The sequence below is a fragment of the Diceros bicornis genome, chromosome 38 (assembly GCF_020826845.1).
Source record: "Diceros bicornis minor isolate mBicDic1 chromosome 38, mDicBic1.mat.cur, whole genome shotgun sequence".
NCBI classification, from domain to species: domain Eukaryota; kingdom Metazoa; phylum Chordata; class Mammalia; order Perissodactyla; family Rhinocerotidae; genus Diceros; species Diceros bicornis.
Genome location: NC_080777.1, coordinates 2,106,378 through 2,130,134, shown reverse-complemented (window position 1 = coordinate 2,130,134; position 23,757 = coordinate 2,106,378). Strand labels below are relative to the sequence as shown.

At 36.5% G+C, this 23,757-nt stretch overlaps 1 protein-coding gene across 12 annotated transcripts in view; it reads right to left on the bottom strand.

Moving 5' to 3' along the window:
- The window catches only part of CEP170 (centrosomal protein 170), a 134,830-nt gene that overhangs the window by 81,975 nt on the left and 29,098 nt on the right, over window positions 1-23,757 (bottom strand). For all 12 annotated transcript variants that reach the window (XM_058533533.1, XM_058533532.1, XM_058533540.1 and 9 more), the window contains exons 2-3: window positions 16,815-16,960; window positions 3,890-3,979 (exon numbers count right to left, since the gene is read on the bottom strand). In XM_058533533.1, the coding sequence (XP_058389516.1) occupies window positions 3,890-3,979; window positions 16,815-16,919 (195 nt within the window). In that variant the 5' untranslated portion in view covers window positions 16,920-16,960. The remainder of the gene's footprint in view (window positions 1-3,889; window positions 3,980-16,814; window positions 16,961-23,757) is intronic.

Genomic DNA, 23,757 nt, shown 5'->3' with positions numbered 1-23,757 from the left:
ACAATCAAGGTCTCAGAGTTCAGAAGTGGAACTTGTTGGGATCAAATTCAGGTCTCTGAACTACAAATACCACGTTCTCTCCATATCAAGGAAGCTTGGGTGCCCAGGCCAGGCCAGCTTACCAAACTCCCCCATCCAAATCACTAACCTCATAGAAGAAACTGAACTAGATAAAACTGATTCAATTTACATACAACTAAATTACATAATTGAAGTATAAAATCATATAACCATCATGTATTAAGTTACTGCTCTGGGAAATCTGAACAGAGTGACCAGGAGCAGACCAACTCAATTGCGCTGCAGTGACAAAAGTCTCCCTTCTTCCCTAACCATTCTTTTCGTACCTTCCCCACTCTATGCCACACTGGTCTGACGCTGGCAGGAACTCCAGTGAGGAAAGGGGATATAGCAGGATCTGGAACACAGCGAGCTGAGGGGGCAGCCTCGTAACAAAACGTAGAGTTGGACTGGGATGGGAGCAGTATGGCAGAGACCATCGTGGCTCTCAGAGGGGCAAGTGCTCCAGTGGAGGCCCCGAGGAGGTAGGAAGAACTGAAGGCAAACGTGGGTTCTCATAGAAAAAGAAGATTGAAGGGGCCTGCCCAGAAATGGCCTGCTATAATATCAGCTACAGAAACAGTTCCAGCTTCCCCAGGCACAGCGACCTCATTTCTGGTCTCAATAACATCAAGTATAGATCTAGATCCCTTGGGAGCATATTTTAGGGTAGGACGAAAGGGATAAGGAGTGGAAGTGGTCACAGGTAGAGTTATTTATAAGGTAACTGTAGTCAGTAAATGCTTTTTAAAAAAATGTAACAGTGTATTCATTGAAAAGTATATAGGCTAAAGGCTGCTGAATGTGTTTTAACTGCTTTTCTTATCATAATAACAACAATAACTAACACTTATTGAATGCTTACTATGTACTGTTCTAAGCATTTAAAATTATTAACTTATTTATAGTTTCACAAAAACCTGAGGAGTACCATTTTACTATTTCTATTAAAAAAAAAAACAAGGAAGAGAAAAACTAAGTAAGCTGTCAAAGGTTATATCACTAGTAAGAATTCAAGCTGGGCTCATCACCACCACATTACGTCTCCCTACTTCTGAAATTACTACTTTTAACCTGACGCTCAAATTTCTAGAATTATATAAATATTAAGAGTAAATAGGCTGAGAATAATAGCCTACAAGTTCTCTTATGAATAAAATGCATGATAGTTCGTAGTTCATAGACTTTGGCTACCAAAGTCCATTCCGGCATATCTCCTAGGCTGTCATTTGGGTACTATATATTTATCATGGTATAATGCTTTGAAGTTCTATAACAGGCACACACTCGGCACACACTCACATGTATTGTCACATTTAATCCTCGTAACAATACTACAGAGTAGGAATTATCATTTCACTATTTTAAAGCTAAAGCAAGGTAACTAAATTTTGCACTGAGTCTCCACATTTACTCATTACATTTTCACACAATTTGGGGAGCTAACATGAATATATACAAGGAAACTGAATTTCAGACAGATTAAGTAATTTGTCCCAGGTTACACGACTTGTAAATTACAGATTGAGATTCAATCCAGGTCCGGATTTCAAGTTCAAAATGCAGATGTTGCTCTCTATGGGTTATTATATTTCATAAAATTGAGTATCGTCAAATTATGAAAAAGGTCAGCCTAGAAAAATTTAGAAGTTAATAGCTCACCTGATTTTTTTTTTTTTACAACACAAAATAATTTTTATATTTGATCACAGTCTCTTAAAAGACTAAAACAGGGACTGGCCCCGTGCTTGGTGGTTTAGTGCACGTGCTCCGCTACTGGCATTTATGGTTCGGATCCCGGGCACGCACCGACGCACCGCTTGTCCGGCCATGCTGAGGTGGCGTCCCACATACAGCAACTAGAAGGATGTGCAACTATGACATACAGCTATCTAGCGGAGCTTTGGGGAGAAAAAGGGAAAAAAAGGAGGAGGATTGGCAATAGATGTTAGCTCAGGGCCGGTCTTCCTCTGCAAAAAGAGGAGGATTGACATGGATGCTAGCTCAGGCATGATCTTCCCCACAAAAAAAAAAAAAAAAAGACTAAAACACTGTGATGTAATTCTCACTTATTATTTTCTAAGATGATAATGTAAAGATACCTACGACCAACATTGTGGTGAAGACGAAAATTTCTAGGCTTAAAAACAGATTGTAACCTTGTTAAAATATTCCACACATAGGAGTAGTTTAAAAATTTTCTCTATAAAGTCCTTCATATAGAAAATTAATTCAATTCCATTCAAACAAGATTCACTGGGTGCATGCACTGTGCAGGACCCTGAGCTGGGCACTGCAGTATATCTATAGAAGCAAAGGCACACGAACTGCTCAGGAGCTCATAACCCAGCACAGCGACAGATACATAAAAGGAGATTTCATACAAGGCTGATAAAGCACCCAAAATAGAGATTAAAATAAAGTTTTTATAGGTATGGAGAAGAAAGAGAGTAACTCTGCAAATAGGAGCTGGGAATCAAAATTGCTTCCTTACTTACACGATTCATATTAAAATAGTTTCTATCGAGTCTGCCTTTCTCTTTCTACTTTATCCATTCAACATGTTAACAACATCAGCAAGTTAATATTTCTAAATACTTTTTCTCTGATCCCTTCAGGATGAAGCAGAATTTGGGTTTTATTTTTAAAAATAAGTAAAACTTTTATAAATGACAAAGCAGATGAGAGAACTACTAGACTGAAGAAAATCTAACAAATTATTTGGAGGAGACAGCATAGTATGAAAAACGCTATTTTGGAGGTACGGCAAGGGACAGTGTGATGGAACGTGGATCTGGAAAAGTGGCTGATGCCACATGTGAGGTATTTCAGTTCAAACCTGAAGAATTTAGACTTAATTCTATGTACCAGGAGAAACAAATAAAGACAAATAAAACCAACAGAAAAACATTCCTGTAAAAAAGTATCTCAAAGAATAAATATAAGAGTCCTTCAGTAGCAGGCCAATTCAGAACAAGAAAAAAATGTTTTACGGTATTTATATTTGCCAAATTTCTGCATACATTCTTCCATATAATATTTAATGTATATTTTGAAAAGCAGTAGCAGTTAGAAGCAGTTGGGCTAAGTTTACTTTCTATTAAATTCATTTTAAGAATTTCAACAGCACAGATATGAACAATACTATATTTGCTTATGTTAGCAGAGCCATAAAAAAAATTAAGAAGAAATAAGAAATTATTCAATACTTCAGCACTCTCTTATTCTGTGGCTACTTATATTCTGCCAATGTGAAAAGATCAAATGAAGAATGAGGAAAAATTCACTGCAGTAACACAAAATATCTTCAATGTAGGAATCCAAAGAAGCCACAATGAACATGGATGTTGAGATCACACACCATGTTTACTTCTTTTTACTCTAGTATAGAAGGTCCTCCACCTTCTGGCACCAAACTGCATTTGCACCTTTATGTTCTCAAGTTAACCCACACTTCTCTGTTGCCCAAGAGCGCTTTTTTGCATTCTGATGGCCATGGTTTTCCACTGGTTTCCCACATATACATTCAAGCCATTCGGTAAGGTCAAGCTTTTATCTCCCTGAAGAAGTCTTTTTTAATCATTACAGATAACCAATAACCTTCTGAATTCCTGTAAGTAGTTAGTGCCTATGCAGTTTCTTGGGAACATGGGCTAGTTTCATATTCTATTATATGGTCCCCAAAGTGCTATGTACCTGTAAGCATTTAAAAGTAAAATGCAAACTAAAGAAAAGGAAATACAATGCAAACAAGAAATATAATGTGATTTGTCTTCTTAGAATATTAAACAAATATTCAAATAAAACAAAAAATAAACCCTTAACTTACCCCATTTAGGCTGCCCAAATCTTTGACCAAATGTTCATCGGTAGAGGCATCGTAATTGATGACAGCATGTTGCTTATCCACACTACGTGACTGAAAGAAATTTTTAAAGTTAATAAATATAAGAAAATACCATAAGAGGATGTGGAGAGAAGAGAACTCTCATACACTGCTGGTGGGAGTGCAAACTGGTGCAGCCACTGTGGAAAACAGTATGGAGATTCCTCAAAAAATCAAGGATAGAACTACCATATGATCCAGCTATTCCACTGTTGGGTATTTATCCAAAGAACTTGAAAACACCAATTTGTAAAGGTACATGCACCCCTGTGTTCATTGCAGCGTTATTCACAATAGCCAAGACTTGGAAGCAACCTAAGTGCCCATCAAGGGACGAATGGATAAAGATGATGTGGTATATATACACAATGGAATACTACTCAGCCATAAGAAACAATGAAATCCAGCCATTTGTGACAACATGGATGGACATTGAGGGTATAATGCAAAGTGAAATAAGTCAGAGGGAGAAGGTCAAATACCGTATGATTTCCTTCATTAAGTAGTAGATAATAACAACAATAAACAAACACATAGGGACAGAGATCGGATTGGTGGTTACCAGAGGGGAAGGGGGGAGGGAGGAGGGTGAAAGGGATAATTCGGTACATGTGTGTGGTGATGGGTTGTAATTAGTATTTTGGTGGTGAACATGATGTAATCTATGCAGAAATATAAGTATAATGATGTACACCTGAAATTTATACAATGTTATAAACCAATGTTACTGCAATAAACAAAAAATTTGAAAAAAAAAAGAAAATACCATAATAAATAACAAACACAAAAATTTTTGGTTAGATACTTAATAGGATAGTAGGTAACCATAGGGAAGTATGAAAGAAAAAGTGGATTAAATGAAATTTAAACTGTATTACTATACAACACAAATTTGGCGTCACTCCCCAAACCAGCAGAAGCCAAAATTTTCAGACATTCTTTTCTACCAAATTGAAACATTCTACTTTTGAGAGAATTTAAATCAGCTGACTTTGTTGAATGTATCAACAGTAATTTTTTTATAATTCAAAACTGTTATATGGAAATCATGTGAATTATAATTTTATAATGTTTTATGTATCTTATTGTGAAAAAAAATTACCCTATTAAGATTTTCTTCTTTAAATACTGAAAACTGTAACATAAATTGTATGACTCCAAAGATTTAGAGAAAAGGGACACAATACAACAGGTTCCTAAATAAAATTATCCTTACTTAAAACATGAGTTCTAAATTGGCATTCATGGAGGAGCTCTAACAGGGAGAGAGAGAAGGTCAAAAAAGGGAATTAAAATGGCAAACTGATTTTTGAAAATTACTTTTAAGTCTCTTTTAAAGTGTACACACACATGTTCTCTCTCTCTCTTTCTCCAGAGCTTAATGAGTTGTTTGCAGATGGAAGCACCTGAAAGATGAACTATAATTGAAAGCAAGTATCAGGACAGTCACAGAAAGAAACAGTCTGAGAACCACTGAATCTGACCTCAATAACCATGCATTACAGGGTCACTGTGTGAACCTCGGTATACTAAAAGCAAAGTAACTATCCAAAATGGGGAGATGTGACTCCCAGTCTCCAGTCCAGCATAGAAAGAACCTGGAAGTCATCGTTCCCATCCTCACAACAAGAAAATCGTCTTAGTTTCACCAGCAAATTGAGTTCCTAAGGCCAATCGCCACTCTGCAAAGTGGAGAGACGGAAGAATACAGAGAATCCCCGCGTACTGGGAGCAGAGCCCACCGCTGCAGCCAGCAACTGGTAGGAAAACTTAAAGGTAAAGTGCCTAACTGCTGAAGACTTGAGCGTGAACTAGCTTGCGAGAAGAAACTCCTAGGGGCACAGACTCAGGGGCACATCACTTTTTCATGGGTTTTACCTCCAGTAGCCCCCCAAGGATCTCAGCGTGAAGACAGGAGAAAAATCCTTCTGTGCTTCCAGAGGGGTGAGGGGAAAGCTACCATCCTGAAATACACCCAGAGCATTCTATTCTCACCAGCAGCCTGCCCTCAAGGAAACTACTTTACCATAGCTCAACAAATGTGGGTTTTATCTGAGCCTAACTGGCATGGGAGAATGGAAGTAACTGGAGCCTCCTCTAGCCTTCCTGTCTCACATAAGGATAGGGACAAAACAAAGCCGAGATGCATTTATGAAGGTCATGGCCCCACTAAGAAACTGAGAACTAATCATAGCATTAAAGAATGCTTCCCCTCTCTCCAAACCTTACCATCACATCAACAGGGATTTACATATATACATATAATAATAACAAGGGATTCAATGGAATAAACTACAAAGTTCAGACTATTTAAGAAAGAGTCTCTAGGGAAACTCAAATACAATAGGGGAGACAAAAATAAGGGCAATATAGGTAATGTTAACCTCTGACATTTTCAGCTAAAGCCAACAGTAAACACAGCCTAACTCTTAGCCACATAAACAAGATGAGAAGGTCAGCAACTAATAAAATAACAATATAAATGTAAATCCTAGTTGAAATGATCCTTTCCAAGCAAATATTACTAAAATTAAGTCTCTTCCCCTATTAGCTTTAATTCCATATTGAAAAAGTTTGGGTCTTTCCTTCTAGAATACTTCAATATTAAATTATTAACATTTAATGTTTTGTAACAGACATTAGGAAGAAACAGCATGTGAATTAAAGTAATCTTTGAAGAAAACCTTAACATTCATCATATATACACTCTTGTTCTTCTTAAAAGTTTTAAAGGTTGTCTTCCATTTTGCTTTGTTTTCTCTGAAATTTCAATTTCTCTAGAACAAATTTCAAACCTCAGAATTAACAGAAACTTTATGAATAGGAGTATTACTATTCTGTAGTAGTATTCTGAAGTGGTATTACTTCTCTATAGCTTACCTGAAAAACCACCTATTATGGATAATTACAACTGTAACTGCTGTAAAATATCTGCATTAAATCTAAAAACCACTTAAACTTCATTGGTTTTTATTGCACTTTAAACTGTTGCTCTGTTTAAACTAATGAAGTACTAAATTCAGTTATTAGGGTGATAAGAAGCAAATGTAGGGCTACTAGGAAAATAATTTCTTCTTATTGTGGATTTATCAAGTTGAGCTAGTGTAAGGATAAAAATCTCTACATGTTGTAAGGCAAGTGAGATTTCAAGCATACGTAAGGTCTCAAAAAATACTGAATGGATGGATCAGCATAAATAATCTCCCTGTGAGGAAGAGAACACAGAGCAGAAGTCCTTAGAACACTGTACTGAAATTCAAGGGGGAAATCTAAATGAGACCTCAGAAAAGGAAAATCAGAAAGGAAAGTGTAAAGCTACTGTTAGATATGGGAAACAGGTCAAATGGCTGCTCGTGGAGCCAGGGAATGGCTGCTTTTGAGGGAAGTGTCAACATGGATCAGAAGTATGGAGAAAATATAGTTTGAGGAGAAATAAACTAGGAAGGGCCACTTCACTAAGTTCACAACTTGCTAGAAATCCGGAATATCTTGAATCTGATATGCACCCTGCGTTCAAATTGTTTACGGGGTAGGTAAGTACAAGAAGACCTACTAGAGGACACAGAGCACACATAAGAAAACAAGAAAGTCCACTGAGTCAAGATGCCATTCCAGCTTTGGGGATTGAGGAGAGGAGTGAGGATGTTACAAGTGATCAGAAAAAGCATCCTTTTTGTTTGTTTGTTTGTTTAATAAAGAGAGTAATAACTTTTTGAGAAGACTAGTCCTAGGAACTCAAGGCAAGGGATATCATCAGTTTAGAACTCACAGGACAAGTCGTTCCTATTTTTGTAACTCTTTAAAGCTTAACAGCCCATGAAAGCAAATAAAAATTCCTACGTTTTTAGTTATCAAATATATTCAAGGTGTTTCACCACCCATCACAGAAATTAAACAGAAAACCAAGATTATAGAACATAATACACCAAGTGAGTGGTCAAGAAAAACTGAAGGAATAAGAAAGATTTGTTATTTACATCTAACCATATAGCATTAAACCATTTTCATTTCCAGATCATCAAAGTCACATCTCCTTTAGATTAAACTGAGCCAAGAGAAGGTGAATTACAACTTAATTTTCACAACCCATTTGGATATTTCAACAAAAACTTAATAATCTCTCAGAAACATATAATTTAAACGCTGACAAAGACTGCTAACTTCATCAAGTTTCTGATACTAATGGGAAAGCCTTAGCTGATCCAGGCTTAAACCACAAAGATAGTCAATTTTGACCAGGTCCCTTATTCCTGTCTCCTTAAGCCTCCGGTAAGAACACAAGACTCACTAGTCACTGCCCCCTTATAATCCATTTTCCCCACAAGAGTCTATGCCTCTTGTCTCCTGATTTTTACTTTCTATAAAGACCCTCTTCCCAAGGCACTGCACTGCACTGCACTCGAGAATACACCTTACTTGAAATTCCTCTTCACTCTAAAGCTTTTCACAGATGGTTACCTCCTGCTTCCTTCCCTTAACTGAAATCTGGCTTTCCCCCTGAGAACACTATTTCCACTGCATTCCTTTGAAGTGGATGCTGTCCTCCTAAATTCAACATCCTGTTGAGTTCAGAGATGCAGTCTGAATTCCTCCAGTTTACTGTTGTGGCTTCTGGACCATTATCCCCCTTCAATGAAAAACATTTTACTTTTTTGAAGTTCGTGTTATCCACCTATATATAAATATAAGTATAAATAAATATATATTTACACACACACACACACACACACACACGCCTCTCCTAGGTTGCTGCAATCATTTTGGTCATTCTAACTTTTTGACTGAAGTTTTGGGGTTATGGTTCACAGTCTCCCTTTTCATTCAAATTCCTATTTCATCATGATTGATTTTAAATGTCTATGTAGATGATCCATATAAAAATCTAGCCTTCTCGAGGCTGGTGCAGTGGTGTAGCGGTTAAGTGCGTGTGCTTTGCTTCGGCGGCCTGGGCATCACAGGTTCAGATCCCGGGCTTGCACCAATGCACCGCTTGTCAAGCCATGCAGTGGTGGCATCCCATATAAAGTAGAGGAAGATGGGCACGGATGTTAGCCTAGGGCCAGTCTTCCTCAGCAAAAAAGAGGAGGATTGGCAGCAGATGTTAGCTCAGGCCTAATCTTTCTCTCTCTCTCTCCCCCCACCCCCCCCCCCACACACCCACCCATCTAGCCTTCTCAACTCCGACAACTGAAATCCATACCAAAACCGCTCCCATTGCTAGACCTTAGCATGTGAAATTGAATCTACCTCTGGAATCTAAACCATACTATTTCTCTCTGACTACATTCCTCTATTCTTCTTGTCTCCATTATTTACAACTATTTACTAATATATTGCCTCAGCTCTTTGATAGCAGCAAGATATCTAATATTGACCCCTTCCTTTTCTCCCAAGCAACCACATCCTATCACTCTGACTTTCCTTCTACCCCTGTATAACTCGGATCCTCCTGGCTACAACTATCCCCTTTATGCTCACAATGCTAAAATCTCTACCTTCTGCTCGGACTACACTGCTCAGCTTCATATATTTATTTCCAGTTTTCCCTTGAGTATCTCAATCTGAATGTCTCTCAGAAACCTCAAACTTATTATTTTATTCCCCAAAAGCACACCTCCTGAACCTCTATTTCATCTATTTCCATGCCAGAAATGCGACATCTTAGATTCTTTTTCTCTCCCTCACTCATTATATATAACTAGAAAGCACATCCTAACTCTTCAATCTCTCTCCTACTCCGTCTTCTTTTCTTCAAAATGATACTTGCTTCTTTAGAACTTTACCACCTCTTCCTAGATTATTTCATCTCCTAACTGCTTACACTGATTCCAATCTCCAGTTCCTGAGCAGTAATACAGAACAGCAGTTTAAAGCACAGGCGCTGGCGTCAAAAGAACTGCTCCAGCCATTTGCCAGCTGTGTGACCTCGGTAAAATGACTAATCTTTGCCTAATTATCTATAAAAAAGATCTATCTATATCACAGATTTTTTGTTGTTGTTGAGGGTTAAATGACGTAACGCATGGGAAACATTTGAAAAGGCAATATTGCCCTGCTTAAAAGCTCCTCAGTGTTCTTACTAGCTAGGGTAAAATATCTCAAGTCTTTAAAACAGCACATAATGCCCTCCAAGAGCTGGCCTCTTCTAACTCCCAACTCCTAATGTCTCAAAATGTTTGCCTTTACATTCACATCTCCTTCTACCAGACTCTAAGCCTCAAGGACACCTGCACACACATCGACCCCTCGGCATCCAGCACAGAGCCCAGCACAGAGGAGATGCCTAATAAAGGTTTGTTAAAAGAAAATACATGCTATTTGGCCAATCTCATTTCATAAAGTATGGAGGTAGAAAAGTTTTGTTGAATAATAAAATAGCAAAAGTACTGAAGTTATAAACTTCAGACCAAATTTTAAGAAACCTACAAACTGGGTGGCTTAAAACAGAACCAAAACAAAAAAAATTCTAATTCTCAGACAATTATAAACCCACAAAATTTTGGAAAATAAGAGTATTAAAATGAAGTACTAACACTTTTTCTTTTGTTTAAGAAATACTTCCTTTCCTGCAAAAAAAACAAACAAGAAAAACCCTGTCATCAAATAAAGTCAAAATATAAAAAACAATTTCAGGCCAGGCACAACGAAAAAGCATCAAGGACTCAAATCAATTTCTAACTAAAAACTAACACATGAAATGGTACAAACAAATAACTGGTATGTGTCATATATGCTTCGGGTATGAAATGGCTACTTTTCAACATTATTATTACTTCTTTTTTCCACTAAAGATCTAAGAGGGAGACAAAGACACAGAAATACATGGATACATATGCTAAGAAAAAACCAGAGAGAGAGAAAGATTGCCACTATGTCTCAACACCATTTAAAATCTTTTTTAAAGATACTGTAGCTGAAAGATTCTTTAAAAGCCCAGTTGCATTTTGACAATCATAGTAACAAATAGTGGTTTATCCTTTGCTATGTGCCCCAAAGGATGGATGAAAACAAGTTACCTATGATCTTCAAAACATATGCCATCATCCTCCTGGGGACTGTTCCTACATCAGTATGACAATTAAAACATTAAAATAGTAAGTGAAATATAATTTCATTATAGTTTCTATTATGCATCAGAACAAAAAACATGTTTAGTTTAGTATGATGATGTTTCTCAAAACAGAGCAAAATTCAAGCATTTGGCGCAATTAAAAATTTTATGAAGATATAATTAGAATTTAGACATGACCTTTTTTTCAAAATGCAACTCTGTGTGTACATAGAGGTATCCAATATATTGTAACAGAAGTCTGAGCATGTTTTTCTGAATCTTAATTTTATCATCTGTACAACAGGAATGATTATACCGTTCAGAAAATTATTGAGAGGAACAACTGAAATAACATAAATCGACATTGAGAACTAGAAAGTAATATTCAAATACAAGGTACTTTTAACAGTAGTAATATTAATGTATGTTACTCAAAACAAAGTAAGTATAATTTTCATCCAATAATTACACTTTATACCTTTCATCCACGGCCAAGATTTGTTTTGCATAATATGTCTTATGAAACATAGCATAGTCATCGTTCTACAGCAAGACAAACAAGCACAGCAAGTCTAATTAATTTGCCACAGGCTTCCAAGGTAAGTGGTAGAAGGAGAACTCAAATTCCAGAATCCCTTGTTTAATCACCTACTCTTTAATATCCAAGCACACTTCTTCTTGATGACCATTCTTTAGAATACCTTTCTCAGAATGAGATAAAATAACAAAAAATACAAAACTCAAACTTATTTTTGAGTTTGTCATAAATAACAAAAACAAAACATAACAAAGTAACAAATGTCACAAACAACAAAAAAAATTAATTGTAATCAATCAGATCATATGACCTTATGGATTATTTGTTTCCTTTTTGCACTGGGTTTTAAGCTATATTATCATCAAAATATTTTTTTAAAATATCAGTAAATCTATTTATAGTTGAAATCTTTACAAGTAAGAAACTACTTAAAATTATTCAGAGACAGACATTCTAAAACCTAACAATTGGTTTCCTGTACGTTAAAAATGGAGGATTTTAAACCATAAATGCAGAATGAGTTTAAGTAAATTTTAAAAGATCTTATTTACCCATTAAAAAACAATCAAATATTAACTATTTGCGCATCTAACAATTTTAATTAATTAACACACTGACTGACCTAACCAATGTAGAACCATTTAAGCCACGTAAAGCCTTAAAAATGAAAACATAATTTCATCAACTCTAGAGCTCTAATCTTTCAAAACAAATATATTTTACATTTATATATTTGTAAATTCTCCACTTTTCTAATACTATAATCCATAAATAAGCTTAGTTCGTTTTTCAGAAATGATATAAAAACAGTACATTTTAAATGATTTATTTTACTAATATATTATGAAAGATTAAATTAACAATAAATCATTTAAAGACTAGATACAATTTGTAAATATTTGTTCTTGCTTCCATACACATGATGTGCCCCTCTGCTAAGAAGAGTCCATGACTCTGTAGCACCAATTCAGACTACCCAATGACCAGCATGCCAGTCTGATCACGGACCTTTCTCAGAGACTACACTGTGTCTAGGGAAGTGCTAAAAGCAGTGTGCTGCCATCAGATAACAGGCAGAAGTATCTTTAGGAGGGGAGTCCAAGGAACAGGTCAAAACTAGGTTTCTCCTTGCCTGATCATAGAGTTTCCTCACCAACTTTATGTTCTATTTAAAAAATAAAGCATAAATAAAAGACAGTCATAAATAGGATAGATGCCCAATCAGATGTTGATGAAGTTCAAATAAAAATGTTAACTTAAATTCTGACTTCTTATAGCACGGTAATATTGGTTTCTGCTCATTAAAAATATACTGATTTTTGCTTCAAATTTCTGTTGTAAAGGCAGTATTTCAATTATGATACTTGAATCAATCTAAAGATATTTTAAAACTGTATTGCCATTGATTTCCTCTTATTTTTTTTCACTGTGGTAAAATATATAAAACATAATATTTGCCATTTTAACCATTTTAAAGTGTATGATGCAGTGGCATTAATTAAATTCACAATGTTGCACAACAATCACCACTATCTATGTGCAAAATTTTTTCATTACCTAAACAGAAACTCTCTAACTCTTAAGCAGTAACTCCCCATCCCTCCTTCGCCCAGCCGCTGGTCACCACTAATCTGTTTTATGTCTCTATGAATTTGCCTGTTCTAGATACTTCATATAAGTGGAATCATATAATATTTGTCCTTTGTGTCTGGCTTACTTCACTTACCATAACGTTTTCAAGGTTCACTTATGTTGCAGCAAGTATGAGAACTGCATGCCTTTTTATAGCTCAATAATGATCCACTATATGTATATACCACATTTTGTTTATCTATTCATCTGCTGCTAGACATTTTGGTTGTCCTCATCTTTGGACTACTGTGAATGATGCTACAGTGAATCTGTTTGAGTCCTGCTTTCAATTATTTCAAGTATACACCTATGGGTGGAATTCCTGGGTCATATGGTAATTCTATGTTTAGCTTTTTGAGGAATCACTAAACTGTTTTCCACAGCAACGTACAAGAATTTTAGTTTCTCTACAGCCTCACCAACACTTATTTTCCTTTTTTTTTTTTTAATCATAGTCATCCTAGTAGATGTCAAGTGGTATCTCATTATGGTTTTGATTTGCATTTCTTTATGACAAATGATGTTGAGCATCTTTTCATGTGCTTATTGGCCATTTTTATATCTTCTTTGGAGAAATGTCTAGTTAAGTCTTTTGTCCATTTTTTAAGTGGGCTGGTTTGTCTTTTTGTTTGTTGAGTTGTAGGAGGTCTTTATATACTCTAGATATTAAACCCTTATAAGATATACATTATGCAAATATTTCCCCCAATTCTGTGAGTTATCTTTTCACTGTCTTGAAGTGTCCTTAGAAGTACAAGTTTTTAATTGTGATGAAGTCCAATTTACCTACTTTTCCTTTAGTTGCTTGTGCTGTTGGTGTCATATCTAAGGATCTGCTGCCAAATCCAAGGTCATGAATATTTATCCCTATGCTTTCTTTTAAGAGTTTTATGACTTTAGTTCTTATACTTAAGTCATTGATCTATTCTGAGTTAATTTTTGTATATGGTCTGAGGCAGGGGTCCAACTTCATTCTTTTAGCATGTGAAAATCTGGTTGTCTCAGATTCATCTGTTGAAGAGACTACTCTTTCTCCCATTGAATGGACTTGGCACCCTTGTCAAAAATCAACTGGCCATTGTGGTAGTTTCCTAGGGCTGACATAACAAAGTACCACAAACTGGGTGGCTTAAAACAACACAAGTTTATTCTCTCACAGTTCTGGACTCTAGAAGTCCAAAATGAAGGTGATGGCAGGGCCGTATTTCCTCCAAAACTTCTAGGGGAAGATCCTTCTTTGCCTCTTCCAGCTTCTGGTATTTCTCTAGCCCCAGGTATTCCTTGGCTCCAGCAGCATAGCTCCCATCTCTGCTTCTATCTTTACATGGCTGGCTTCTCTCTGTGTGGGTCTTTTCCTTTCCTTATAAGGACACCACCAAGTCATATTCAATCAGAGTCCATCCTAACAACTTCATCTTAACTTGATTATATCCTCAAAGACTCTATTTCCAAATAAGGTCACATTTACAGGTATGGGAGATTAGGACTTCAATATATCTTTTTGGGGGACACAATTCAAACCATAATAGCCATAGATAAATGAGTTTATTTCCAGACTCTCCATTCTATTCCATTTGTCTGTATGTTTACCCTTACGCCAGTATCACTAGCTTTGTAATAAATTTTGAAGTTAAGAAGTGTGAGTTTTCCAATGTTATTCTTCTTTTCCAAGATTGCTTTTGCCATTTTTTATTTTGCCAAACTTCGCCGAACTCTTCAGAAACGAAGAATTTTTCATCAGTCTTCATTATGGGTCACATTTTCCTGCTTTTTTACAAGCCTGATAATTTTTTATTGGATACCAGACTCTGAATTATACCTTTTTGGGTATTGGATATTTCTGTATTCCTATAAATATTCTTGAGCTTTGTTCTGGGACACAGTTAAGGTACTTGAAAACAATGTGATCCTTTTGGGTATTGTTTTTAGGATTTAGATGAGAGTGGAACTCAGTCTAGGGTTAATTACTCCCTACTGCTGAGGGGCAAAGACCAACACCCTGTGAATCACGAGGTCTTCCGTCTGGCTGTTAGCAACAGCGCCATTCCTGACCCTGCTAGTGCTGGGCACTGTTAACTCCAATCCTTCTGAGTGCCTTTTTCCCCACCTTTTGGTAGTTTCTTCACATATGTGTGACTAGTACTCAGAAGAGTACATACTCAATGGTGATCCTCTGCAGAGTTCTTTCTCTGTGTAGATTTTTCCACTCTGCTACTGTGTCCTGTGAACTGGAACCACCTTGGTCTCCTTGGACTCTCAGCCTCCTCCCTCCACTTCATAAATTGTCAGACAACTTCCACTTGTTACACACAGTCCAGGACACAGACACCTTACCAGTCATATCTCTTAAATAGTCCTTATCTCCATGTAAGGAGAGACGTATCCTGCAAGCTCCTAAACAGCCAATCCCACGTTTCTGTCATACTGCTCTGCTGCTTGATACAAACGCCACGTGGAAAGCACCTCTTCCACGTCGCATTCCACCAACCTGAGATATGGTCCAGTTCCAAGAGGCCTATAGCCAAACAGAATCCTTACTGCCTTTTCTCAGTTGCCCCACTCACCACACCATCTCACTGAGGAGCCCAGAAAATCTCTGTACTATTCTATTTCTCTTACTGAATTTGTTTAATTAAGGTGTCATTGTATAGTGGCTTTCCTTTATTATCTCAAAACTATAAAATAAGTTCTCTAATTTTAAAGTAAACATGTAATAAACACACGCAAATTTGATTCTTCTAGGGAAAATCCAGGGTTTCTCATTTTCAGCGCTACTGATATTCTGGGTCAGATGATTCTCTGTTGTGTGTGTTGGGGGGCAGGGAGAAGTATGCTGCACAATAGGATGTCGAGCAGCACCTCTGGCCTCTTGGCCTCTACCTACTAGATGTCAGCAGCAACCACCTCTAGCTCCCCACCATATGTAACAACCAAAATGTCTCCAGATGTTGCCAAAAGTTCTTTGTGGGGAGGGAGGCAGGATGGCCCAGCTGAGAACCACTGGGCTAACAGAACAAACATTTCTACTCTAAGTATTTGTTTACAGTTTTTAACCAAAAAAATAAAGGGAGCAAGGGGATGAAAATTTATTCTAGATTGCCAGGACCTATTAAAATAACTAAATCCTCAAAAATCTGGAGATCGATTTTTCTGCTAATTACCTTATTCAAAGATATATTAAAAGTACCTTGTAAGAGTAACTCCTTTATACATGATTCAGTAAATACCAATGATCTTTTAATTATGCTCAAACTACTGGAAGGTATCATAATGAACATCTCTAAAAGAAGCAGTGAAACTAATTTCAGTAACACTGAAGTACCCACAATTAAATTCAGTTTTACTTCATGCTATGCTAATTTTATGAATTATTTACATGTCTTATTTTAAAAACGTATAATGTGAAACTTCTTACGAATAAAATTCTCTATGCTGAGCTCTCATTTTTCAATATATAATTCCCAAGACTTAGAACTTCTTTTTAATGATTCAAGGGGGAGAAAATTAATTAAACTGGTAGTTACAACTAAAAGAGGGAGAGCAAGAAAGTTCAAATCTAGGTAGGGCTGTTCTCCAAAGGAGAAGAAAAGTATTTTGTACCAATTCCAGATTTTGAGTAGACACATACAGAAGGCTGATGTTATTACCTGCAACATGAGCTCACAGTCATCTCTTCCAACAAAAATCATTTCTCGTGGCAGCCTGTGGCGAGTGCCTCCACTGCTGACCAAAAACCAGGATGTTACGCTCATTTTCTGCTTAGCTTCTAAGTCTCTGGAAAAGCTACGTCATCCTACAGAGAGATATTCAGAAAAACACACATTCAGATATTTTTAGCTTTAGCATCTATTCACCAAACCCTCTAAGTAGGCCTAAGAATAGAACTGCATTCAACATTTACCTTGACTAAATAAATAGTCCACAGGTCCCTGGAAATGACATATCTACCAAATTCTCATCAGTAAAGTAAGTCCACAGACTCGGCCAAGAGTTCAATGAAAAAGGAAGACATTAAGCAATTAAGCAGGTAGTCAGCTAATAAACATTCCCCATCTTCCTGAAAGTCTTTGGGCATAGCCTATAAAGGTCTCTAATCTTCAGGTAGATGATCACATCAGTACCATGTTAACCTCGGTCAACACGAGCAATATTGTACAAATAAATGTCTCACTTACAGATGATCTGAGACAGACAGACTAAATCCAAATGAGTATATTTGATATCTGACTAAGAACTAACAATGGAACCAAAGAAATTGCTTCCTTGTCTACCAAAGTGTCTACTAGACCACTGAACACACTTTTAAAAACATGCAATTTCAATTTCTCTGTCCTCACATGTACTTTACTTTCTTAATACATTTTTCTAGAGCAGCATCTCTTAAACTCTTTGTTCTTGGGACCTTTTTACACACACAAAAAAAGGACCTTAAAGAGAATTTTGTTTACATGGGTTATATATATTAATATTTACCACATTAGAAATGAAAACTGAGAAACTGGTATTTATTAATTTGTTTAAAATAACCAATAAATCAATTTCATATAAAAATAACTAACATTTTAATAAAAATTAAGTATATTTCCAAAACAAAAATAATTAGTGAGAAGAGTAGTACTATGTTACATTTTAAAAAATCTCTTTTATGTCTGGCTTAGAGGATTTTCATTCAATCTGTTGCCATATATTGTTTAACTTGAAATATTTAAGGAAGACCTGGTTTCATTCAGATAAAAAGTTGGAAAAGGGAAATTTATTTTAATAGTCTTTTCAAATAACTGTAGATAGTTTTCTTTGATACTACATCAAAACTTCACAAAAGTGGGAGTTTCTTGAAAGTTACTTACAATACGTAATCTGACACTTTTCATACTATGTTACATGAAAATCCATCTTGTACTTGGAAGGTATTTCATAACATCACGCATTGGTCATTTAGAAAATATTGGTTCCCTGAGTCACACAGATCTTCAAAATGACGACACATTTCACTATACTATTTAAAAACATCACATTCATTAATTTCATCACCCTTCTCATCAGAAACATCTGTAAGTACTGTGCAGCTGTTAAGCTCAGGGTGGCAGAATCAAATTTCCTAATTTTCTCTTGAAAGTTCAAATTTTATTGGCAAAAAAATACCGTCAATTCTTTTCCTCAAAGTGACAGGCTCACTTTGTCTACCAAATACTCAAGCTTACCTGTCATTGCTTCAAGTAAAAATGGTGTCCTAGGAGAGAAGTGGCTAATTCAGCTCACAACTCAAACAAGAACACAAAGGCTCTTCCCTGAGACAGCCACGGTACTTCAGTACACAGCACAGGTGCTTGCTGTGTGCTTCTATTTAGTCGTACAGAATACGAAAAAGATGTGACTCCAAGGTCAAGATTAAACAAAATTAATCATTGTTACCACTTTGTCAAGGACAAAGTGAAACTGGCTTTTTTCCTTAACTGCAAGTGCATGGCAGTGAAGAATACAATTACTATAAGTACAGTTCAGTGCCAACGCCTTGATCTATGCGAAGGAGCCAGCAGCTTTATCCATTACTGTTTTTGTACTATGAGTTCAAATGTCACTACAATAAAAAAGGCAAATGTTTTGATATTATTATGAAAACAGTTTTGATCTTGTGACCCTTGAAATGGCTTCAGAGACTCCCAGAGGCCTGTGGACTGAGCGTTGAGAACTATTGTCCTAGTGGACGTGGCTATGTCATTAAGAGCATCAACTCCGGAGTCAGACAGATTGACAGATAAGAGGCTGACTCCTGGTTCCACCACTTTTTATTCTGCATGACCTTGGGCAAGTTATTTATCCATGTCCTTTAGTTTCCTCTTCTGCAAAATGAGGAGAATGATAGTAGCTACCCAAGAGTTTTTCTTATGAATCAAAAGACTATTACTTATATTTTTTCCATGAAATGGTATAGTCTGATACAACTCAATTAGAAGCAAACTATACCACAGTGAAATGAAACATTCTGCAATAAGAAATATATCCATACATTAAAGCAAACTCCTGTAAAATGTAGAATTTTGTGTTAAGGTAAAAATCATATATATTATAAATTTATCTACACATACACGAAACAATGAGTTTCACCAAAACAGGTAGATAATTTTCTGTAAAGCTAAAACAATGAACTCTTACTCCCTTCTCAGCTTATCTAATTGATATGGTCGCTTTATCTAGATCTTTAAACCTTCTTTTCACCTAACTCCTTGATGCAGATGCTGCCTTAGTCTTCCATCTGTCCACTCTCTGTCAAATTGGTTTCTAGTATTTCATATGTACATCCTGACCAAAAATTTTACCCAAGAAAAACCTCCAATCTAAATACAGCATATAATTTACATACTGCCTTTTCAAGGAAGGACAATTTTAAAATATGACATTAATAGGCAGATCAATAGCTAACACTTATTTAAGCAAACTGGAAAAAAAACACTACAGTAAGACATGTTAAAAGGAAATCAAATTAGCCTAAATACAGTAAACTAAAACACCAAAGCCAAACATGGGCAACAAGAACAGTTTGTTAACATTTTCAAAATCTGTAGTATGTAAGCATTAATTCATATGCTACAATGTTTTAAGTATTTAGACAATATCAGGCATAATTATACAATACATAAATATGTAATATATAACTCCACAATATAAACATAGAATAGCTATATAAAAACAATATAAAGTAAAAATAATGGCTTTTTACATATTTTGTTTTGAATTTCAGTGAGGCTTACAAGGTAACTAAAAGGCCAGCTCCAATGCCCTAGTGGTTCAAGTTCAGCGTGCTCTGCTTCGGCACCCTGGGTTCCGTTTCCAGGCGCAGAACCACACCACTCATCTGTCAGTGGCCATGATGTGGCAAAGGTTCACATTAAAAAAAACAAAGAGGAAGGTTGGCAACGGATGTTAGCTCAGGGTGACTCTTCATCAGCGAGAAAAAAAAAAGGTAACTAGGGGCCGGCCCAGTGGCACAGCAGTTAAGTTCACGCATTCCTCTTCGGCAGCCTGGGGTTTACCAGTTCGGCTCCTCAGCACAGACCTACACACCACTCATCAAGCCATGCTGAGGTGGCATCCCAGATAGAAGAGTTACAACTCTACAACTATGATAAACAACTATGTACTGGGGCTTTGCGGAGAAAAAAGAAAAAGAGGTAGGTTGGCAACAGATGTTAGCACAGAGCCAATCTCCCTCAAAAAAAAAGGTAACTAAAAGAACATGTATTTTCTGAAAAACAAAAATACAACACATAAGCCTCAAGATGAGGAGTATTTTTTTATTTACTGGGGTGGGGCAATGACCTTGAGTCCCCTTCCATCTTCTCTACAATGGGAGGGAACAAGATTTAACATAAAGCTACTGTCTCAGTTTTTATATGGGACTCTCTCCCTATCTAACACAGCTTTCTCACTGATCCCTCAGTTTCAATATCCTTTTCCTACTCACTGAGTAATACTGACACTAGCACATGGATAAAACTAAAGCCTGGTTGGGAGCTTCCTCAATGGCCAAGGCATAGGCTTCAGCTCAGGTTCCCCTAAAGGGCAGAAAAAGGGGCCTTTGGGTTTGTCAACTGTACAGAATACGTCCAAAGTCTTGACCAGATGTGACAGCAGTTCCATTCCTTTGCAGATTTTCTGGATTAGCCAAGAAGATGTGTTTTGGAGTAGACTTTGAATTGAAACCCCAGTCCCTCGTGCTTTCCAAGTGACTCCAAAAAAAATACATGTTTCTGCACTTCAGGTATCCTATCAGTAAGTTAAAAAAAGAAGAAAAAAAAAAAAAAACGAGACGAGAGTACCTAAAAATAAAATGAAATATAAATATGGTATTTTATAGTACTTGGCACATGAGAGGTACTCAATTAATGATCATTTCCTTTTCTCCCTCTCCTCATAATCTTTTCTGCCAAATAATAACCTAAGGTCATAACTTGAGACTGGAAAGATATCAACCAACAATAAACTACATTGAATATCTTCTATATCAGTGCTCTAAAAGTATTCATTTAAAGCAATATTTTAGGGTAAAAATGTGACAATATAATATGGCTTACTTATAAAATTAAAACTGCTATAATCTCTTTTTCATACTTATTTCAATTCTAAAGCCTTAAATTTAATAGATTACTGATTAAAATTCTTATAACTCGTTCTCAAAGCATGAATAGTTTTCAGGTCATACTGGGGAATCTAAAGTCTGAACAGAATAGAGGATCATTGAGTTTTGCAAGGATTACAGCCCCAGGCCTTCTTACATATTCAAATACTACCACAAACTACAACCTTTGCCCTGTGACTTTGCTATTACTCCAATTAGAGGTAGGGTATAATTTCCCACTCTATAACTCTGGGCTCTGCCTCATGCCTTGTTTTGGGCAATGGAATGATGTTAGTAGATGCGACACAAGCAGAGGTTAAAATGTGCTTGGGCAATTGGGCTTGCTCTCTTGCATCTCTGTCATCAGCAAAAAAAGAACATGCCCTGGCTAGTCTACTGGTTCAAGGTAAACGAGAGACATGTGGAACAGAGAGGGACCTAACATACAACTTGAAGCCAGGCCCTCAGTACATCATCCAATCCCTAGCTGAACAACAGATATATGAGCAAGAATAAAAATGATTGTTGTTTGAAGCCATTGAGAGATGTGGGGTGATTTGCTTCACCACAGACTATAACGTACAAAAAGTGAGTATAATTTACCAAGATATAATATCTTTTAAAAAGAACATTCACAATCCAATACATACACTTGAATATTTCTAGAAATGATACACAAATGGAATTTTTGTTGAAGTTGTCCCTTTTTTCATTTACTCTTTTCATGATGGTAGCACTTATTTGTATAATTAAACGTAAAGCAGCTATATATTACAGAACTACAAATTGTAGGTAAGGGAAGCTCTCAGCTTATTTTAACAAAGAATCCAACAACTAGAGAATTGAGCAATGGAAAAAGATGCAAGCTCACTTTTTCTTTGGGAACAAGGTCAACATCTATAGTTCACTTTTTGCCCTCTAGAACAGTTCAGTTTATCCACAGGAGAATCCTCCAATCTCCCCCAAAAGGGGGCAATAAACACACAGCTGATGTTGTAAGAGCTGAGCCAAGAAGGAGTGATTGGGGAGATCTTATCATTCTATTTGCAGAGTTTCTATGTATTAGCCTCTTTGGCTAAGCACATAGCACTTTACTGTAACCATGACAGGCCAATCTGTACTGGCCCTATTGTGTCAAGCACAATGTTGTATCAAAAGTTATTTTGCAGGGATAACAAGAAACTACTGCAAGTCATTTAGCTGGAACATGCTCAGAAGATGGAAACCTTGTCCTCAGATGACCTTGAGCTGCCTGGGAACCAAAAGCTCCCTAACTATGGAACTCAATGTGAACAGAAAGCAGAATGGTGAACCTGACGAGAAGCGAGGAGTCCCTCGATTTGTAACACACTGGACTTATAATACTTACACTTCCACCTTCCAATCAGATTCACCCAAGTTAACATTTTGTATAACCTATAATCACTCCCAATCCCAACTCCTTAGAAGTCTGTCTACCTTTCAGCTCAGAGAGACAGATTTGAGCCTTGCCTCTTGCCTCCTTGCTGGTCAGCCATACAATAAAGATCTTTCCTCTCTCAAAATCCAGTGCTACAGAAGCCGGTGCTATTGGCTTCTTCACGCATTGGGCAGCGAGGCTTCACTCGGTAACATTACCCCATCGTGACAGAGCCTGATGGTCACATGTTTGGAGTCTCTCTGATTTAATAATTCCAGATAATAAATCTCTACTCTCCTGTAGGAATAGGGGTTTGGGCAGTGGGCCCGAAGTGCTCTTTATCTGGACTTAGAACGGATCTTCCCATTTTAGGTCCATACCTGGTCCCTGCCTTCCAAGATACCTGGCATCTCAAGTTCCTGAGCCCTTTCAAGATTCTATGAGAATTCATTTGTTTCTTTATGACTACCTAGCACGCACATAAGTTTCACTTTCTTCCTCCAACAGCTCCCTCTCTTCCAGAACTTTCTCAATTTCTTTCTTCCCAAGTGGTATCCTCTTATTCTTTTTTTCTTAGTGAGATTTTGGGAAGAAACAGAGAAAACTCCAGGGGTTCCATTCACTATATATCTTGTTTAATTTTTTAAAAGAAAGAAATCAAAGTGAAACCATTCCTAGACAATACTTTAGTCACTTGAAGCTTTTCCTTCTTCTGTTAAATTACATGCAGGTAGATAAATGTCCTAAAGATCTTGATTTGATGAATGCCAAAACATAAAAGTCTATAACTTTCTAAGCCTAGAACTTATTTTAATACATGATTTTGAAATAAAACAAAGGAGAGCCAAAATTGAATAGCCATCCAGAACATAATAAAATACCTCAACAACCATGTACTATCCCAATTTTCATTAAGAGTGTCATAATAGTTTTTTCCTTTATTTCTTTTTTGCAGATTAATTCAAGAATTTTAGATACTCTAAAACAAGTGAATTCCCAATAATATCTGCTCTCCATATTTGTAGTTCAGCTATTTCATTCTCATTCTAATGCACTGGAATTTCAGTTTCGAGAC